General features: G+C 45.3%; 1 protein-coding gene across 1 annotated transcript in view; it reads right to left on the bottom strand.

Annotated features, from left to right (window-relative positions):
- The window catches only part of LOC108784693 (N-acylethanolamine-hydrolyzing acid amidase-like), a 34,212-nt gene that overhangs the window by 7,810 nt on the left and 20,370 nt on the right, over positions 1-6,032 (bottom strand). Inside the window, exons 6-8 of the mRNA XM_018553567.1 lie at positions 4,843-4,908; positions 4,556-4,728; positions 2,774-2,836 (exon numbers count right to left, since the gene is read on the bottom strand). Of these exons, the coding sequence (XP_018409069.1) occupies positions 2,774-2,836; positions 4,556-4,728; positions 4,843-4,908 (302 nt within the window). The remainder of the gene's footprint in view (positions 1-2,773; positions 2,837-4,555; positions 4,729-4,842; positions 4,909-6,032) is intronic.

Raw genomic sequence — 6,032 nt, 5'->3', positions numbered from 1 at the left:
ACGCTCCACACGCCGCACCTACTCCCCGCCTCACGCGTGACGCTGCCAGGCCCGCCCGGTCGCATCCACGCTCCACACGGCGCTCCACACGGTGCTCCACACGGCGCACCTCCTCCCCGCCTCACGCTTGCCGCTGCCAGACCCGCATCCACGCTCCACGCGCCGCACCTCCTCCCCGCGTTACGCTTGCTGCTGCCAGACCTGCATCCATGCTCCACACGCCGCACCTCCTCCCCGACCACCCACACCCAACGATTGGCACAGAGACGCGGGGAAAAGAAGAAGTAAGGAGGAGCAGGAGTGAGGGGATGACAGCCGCCGACAGATAGGCCCAATCTCAGAAGCAAGTTGCTGGAAGACTGCTCAGGTAAGCCTGCACTTTCCCACACATGGTGCTCTATAATGTATTGCTGGGATAGTGGGATTTGTAGTCCTCTATAGCTGATGGTAGATTGCGCTGTACTGTATATTATATAGAGCAATCTACCATCAGCTATAGAGGAATACAAATCCCAGCAATACATTATACACTGTATGTATTATGTATACACTGTATTTGTTGTATTCCTCTATAGCTGGTGGTATTCTGCATTGCGCTGTATAATGTACTATTGCTGGGATTTGTAGTCCTCTAAAGCCGGTGCCATTTTGCATTGATTGCTGTATAATGTTACACTTTCCATTTCACTATATTGCACACCACACTTTTTTATTTCCACCACTCCAAGCTTGCTCCCGTGATGGACTACAAGCTTGCTCCCGTAATGGACTACAATCTCAGTACAAACTCGTAGTCCATCACTGGAGCCATTTTTTAAAATCTGGATTAATCGAACTTAATAAATCGGCTAACTAATTGATTTTTAAAATAATAGTTAGCTGCAGCTCTAGATGAATGGTCACCCTACACCAGGGATCCCCCACTAACAACCAGGGATCCCCCACTAACCACCAGGAATCCCCCTCTATTCACCAGGGAGCCTCCACTGGCCACCACAGAGCCCCCACTAACCACCAGGGAGCTACCACAGAGCCTCCACTAATTATTAGGGAGCACCCACTGGCCACCACAGATTCCGCACTGACCACCTGACAGTCCGCATTGGCCACCTGTGAGCCTAATTAGGGAGCCGCCTCTGCTGCACACACACACTCCTGTGAAACTCTCTGGACCCCTGGTGAGAGCCCGAACAGCCCTCCTGAGACCCTGGAGACATCAGGTGGCGAACCCAGAGCAACAGAGTATGTAGCTTCCTATTATTCTGCATTGCTGTAATATGCATTGCTGGGATTTATAGTCCTCTATAGCTGATGCTGTTCTGCATTGCTGTATAATGGTATTGCTGGGAATTGTAGCTCTCTATAGCTGTTGGTAGTCATTATTGCTGGGATTTATAGTCCTCTATAGCTGATGGTATACTGCATTGCTGTAATACGTATTGCTGGGATTTGTAGTTCTCTACAGCTGTTGGTAGTCATTATTGCTGGGATTTATAGTCCTCTATAGCTGATGGTATTCTGCATCGCTGTATGGTTTTGCTTGGAATTGTAGTTCTCTATAGCTTATGGTATTCTGCATTGTTGTGTAATGTATTGCTTGGAATTGTAGTTCTCTATAGCCAATGCCATTTTGCAATGCTGTACAATGTATTTCTGAGATTTATAGTCCTCTATAGCTGGTGGTATTATTTTAAATTTCTGTATAATGTGTTGGTGAGATTTGTAGTCCCTCTACAGCTTGGAGTTATTGGCAGAACTACCAGGGTCGCAGCAGTCGTAAACGTGCACAGCACTGACGAGGCATCCCTCCATTACCAGTGTGCTATAATTTTCCTCAACCGATACATTTCTGGACCTTGTCACTTCCAGGTGTGCATGTCATGAAGAAAGGGGGTCATGAAAACAGCTGATTCGGATGACTCGGACCCACTAGAATTGACACAGTCGAGAAAATGTATAGGATCGAGAAAAATTATAGAACACTGATTTTGAAACTATCCAGCCCCTCCCACTAACCCCTCACAGCCCAGAAGCATGGACAGCCAGCGGCAGTCTACAGTGGGTGAGAGTGCCTATATACCGGAAATAGAGCGGAGTAAGGCCAGAAATATGTAGGGAGCCCAGTAGGAGGAGAGCACTATCCCAAAGCCAGTCACCCCTTTCATGGACTTACTAGGGGTCCCCACATCACCCGACCATTCACACTACTGTTACATGGATGGCAAAAGTGGCAGACGGGCGGAGAGAAGGCGGGGAAGAGGCAGATTGGCAGGGGGGCCAAGTTGCAGCACCATGTGACTCTGGGTTGTACTTGCCCCCTGGGCTAAAAGTTGCCAGTCAGCGCCTGCTAAGAATGCAGCACTTCTGTTAATTTTAGGCCAACAATATCACTGAGAATGCAGTGATCTCATAGCTGATCACTTCCCCTTTCTGCTGTGAAAACAGAATCAAATTTTTAGCACATCTGTTGACTGAACCGGAAAAGAAAAAGCAATGTGGTGTAAGTAATTTAAAAAGATTATAACATAATTCTTCTGAGTATCTCTAAAATGCAGACCTTATGAGCTTGGTCTTCAATTATTTTACTATGAAGGGCTATCCCTCCTACATTTATTAAATTGTAAACAGAATAAGTTTTAGATAAACAAGGACTTGTCCAGAATTACCATTAACTACAGTAAACCTGTGCTTACAGGCAACACAAAAAAAAGAGGTTGATTTTCTATTTGCCAAAATATTAATCAGTCTGACTGAATATCCAGAGGACTCATACCGTCGGTCATCAGAGGGTGGGGGGGTGGTCCAGTGGTCATAGTTTGTTTCTACGTGGAACCATCTATAAGAGATACAGCATAGATTTAAAACACTTGAGATGCTTTTACAGTTGAAATAGCTATTACACAATTACACAAACTACTACAACCACAAAATGCAATTATGCAGTACTGTACTCCCTTTGTGGAATATTTCCTCATTTTTGCTAGAAAAGCAAGCGAGTAAAGTCAATTCAAGACATATACTCTAGTCTTCTTATTTATAAATAAGTGCATTCTTTATTTAGGAGAAAAGCTGTCTTATCAAATAAAGAGTTTTTCAAATGAGGTATTACATAGCTCACCATTATGTAATTCTACTGATGACGTTATTTTACTGACTAACAAAGAGGCCTACAAAGATAATCTGACACAAAAACGTACTATATTTTTTAACTTTCTATGACGTTTATCATAGATTTCCAGTGGTGACAGTGGTGACTGTACTGTACCTGTCTTTACACGCTGCCCGGTTTCCTTATTGGCCGGGAAACTGCTCCATGCTCTCTCGTCTCTTGTGATGAGAGAGCATGGAGCAGACTTCCCGGCAAATCAGGAAGCCGGGTAGCGTGTAATGACGCGCTGCCCGGCTTCCCGATTGGTCAGAAAGCTAGCCAATCTGGAAGCCGGGTGCCGTGTAATGACACAGCGCCCGGCATTCTGATTGGCCGGGAAGCCGGCGTCATGCTCCCTCGTCATCTCATGAATCATAATATTAAGAAACTGACCTAAAATCATTAGTTTGTATTGCTTTAGAAAAAATGTGACCTGGTCCTTTAAGAAAAAGTATCGGTAATTGGTATCGGCGAGTACTTGATCAAAAGTATCGGTACTCGGTCTTAAAAAAGTGGTATCGGTGCATCCCAAGTATCTACCTTACACCCACCAATAAAATTATGTCATTATTGGCAGTGCAGTGGCCTATTGAGTAGCATTGCTGCCTTACAAAACTAGGTTCCTCAGTTTGAATCCAAACCAAGACACAACCTGTGCAGTTTTCATGTGCTCCTTGTGCTTGCATGGGTTTCCACCCACACTCCAAAAATATACTGGTAGCCAAATTGGCTCCCATCTAAATTGGCCCTTGTATGATTATGTATACATGTAAGGTAGGTATCTTCGAGTGTAAGTTCCATGAGGGCAGGGACTGATGTGAAAGTAAAATATGCAAAGTGTTGCCCAAATTGTCGGTGCTATATAAATACCTGAAATAAATTTAAAAAATATGAAATAAAATAGGGCTGCGGAAATTAACGATTAATCCCTCGATTAATCGTTAATTTTTTTGATCGATCAAAATTATTTTGATCGATCAAAGTTCTTTTGATCCATACTCACCTCTCCGCCGGCTTCTGGGTCTTCTGTCGATGTCCGCGACGTCACCGGACTCCTCCCCCCTTCCACAAGAGGCTCTGTCTGCTTATCGAAATGAATCGATTAAAATTTTTTGCGATTAATCGAACAGGAAAATTTTAATCATTACCAGCCCTAAAATAAAAGTATTAAGGGTTACAGTAAGTGCAACCGAAACTTATGGACAAGTTAGTTTTAATATTATTGCCACATAGAACTTGGTGGCCACTAAGGACAGACGGTAAAGGAGGTTTGGTGAAATATCTCTCCACTCTCTTACATGGCTCAATTTAAGCAGGGCTTTTACTACCCTTTCCAAGTGCTGAGCATACTAAATACTGGGGCACTGATGCATATTGAATAATACATATTAATAAAGTTTCACTCACTCTCCTTTTTGGGGATCCAAAGGCCAGAGGTCTGCAGGTCCATCCCGATTTCTGGTGATGACCAACCCTTCTCTTGGCTGAGTGCCACCCATGATGTAATACGTATCAGCTATAATTGGAGTCTTCGAAAGCTGTAGTGCAGCAGCCTCAAAATCTTTGGCATTATTTAATGCCTGATGGAGAGAAGAATACAACAGAATATAAATTTTCCTATTTTACTAATGCAGCCTTTGCAGCAAACAACAGCAAAGAGCATTATAATCATCATTCAGCTTGGCTCAACTCACATCTCTTATCAGCCAGCTGACAGGTGAACTTCTCTTGAAAAAAGCAGAAATGGCATTCTCCCACCACTTCCCATTTGCTGTGTTGCAATAAAATATAAAAGTTAACATCTTTCCTTTAAAAATAACACTTATCAATCAGCTAATCTACAATGCTCCTCTGTGTGTGCATGCAATGCTAAAATCTGAGAGTTACAAAAGGAATCTCATATAGGAGTATATTCACAAAGCTGCCGAAGGATCTAGCCGTAGCTTCGTCTGATCCTTCGGCTAGCTTCGACTCCAGGACCACTTCGGTTCAGTAGAACCGAAGGGCTGCTGTATGGGCTATTCACTTTAGCCCGTACAGCTCACGAAGTTGGCCGAGGGGCTCAGTCGAGCCGAAGGCATATGGCCGGCCGACAACCTGCTACTGACCACTGACTGCTGGGCGGAGCCAGCCGTCATCTCACGGCTGGCTCCGGCCACTTGCACAGACAGATCAGCTGATCTCCAGACAGCCCAACTCTCCCGGAAGCTCTGGGAGTCTCCCGCTATTAGATAGCAGCTCCTCTCCGGCTGGGAGAGAAACAATTCCTCCCAGAAAGTTTTACTCTGCTCCATCGAGCAGAGTAAACCTTTCCCTGCTCTGTTGTCTTTTTTTTTCTTCTGACATCGGAGCCGTTGGCTGTCATCAGAATAAAAAAAAAAACAGCATAGGAATGCATAGGTACATTCCTATTGGCTATTGCAATTTGCAATAGCCAATAGCAAACTAGCTATTGCACCCGCCCACTGCTGCCAATCAGCAGAGGGCAGGTCCCCTTCTAGTGATTGACAGCAGCAGAGGGCGGGTGTAATAGCAGCAGAACCGCCCGTCCACTAGAAAACAGTTGGGCGGAGCGAGCTGTCACTGCTAGCTCCGCCCAATCGTTTTCTATTTAATTTTTTTTACTATTTTTCTGTTCTGCTCGGTACCACAGAGGTACGAGCAGAATAGCCGAGCCGAATGCCGCTCGGCGGCATTCGGCTATTCACTCACTGCTGTTCTGCATCTATGAGAATAGGCCAAACAGCAGCGAGTAGCCTGCCGGAGGTTCGGCTCAGCCGATCCAGATGTTGGATCTGCCGATCCAGAGTCGAACTCCTTCTGCACTTCGGGTCGGCCGAACATGCTGAGCATGTTTGGCCGACCCGAAACCAGCCGCAGCAAG

Source organism: Nanorana parkeri, unplaced genomic scaffold (assembly GCF_000935625.1).
Source record: "Nanorana parkeri isolate BGI_ZX_2015 unplaced genomic scaffold, ASM93562v1 scaffold124, whole genome shotgun sequence".
NCBI lineage: Eukaryota > Metazoa > Chordata > Amphibia > Anura > Dicroglossidae > Nanorana > Nanorana parkeri.
This window is presented reverse-complemented; position numbering and strand designations above follow the sequence as displayed.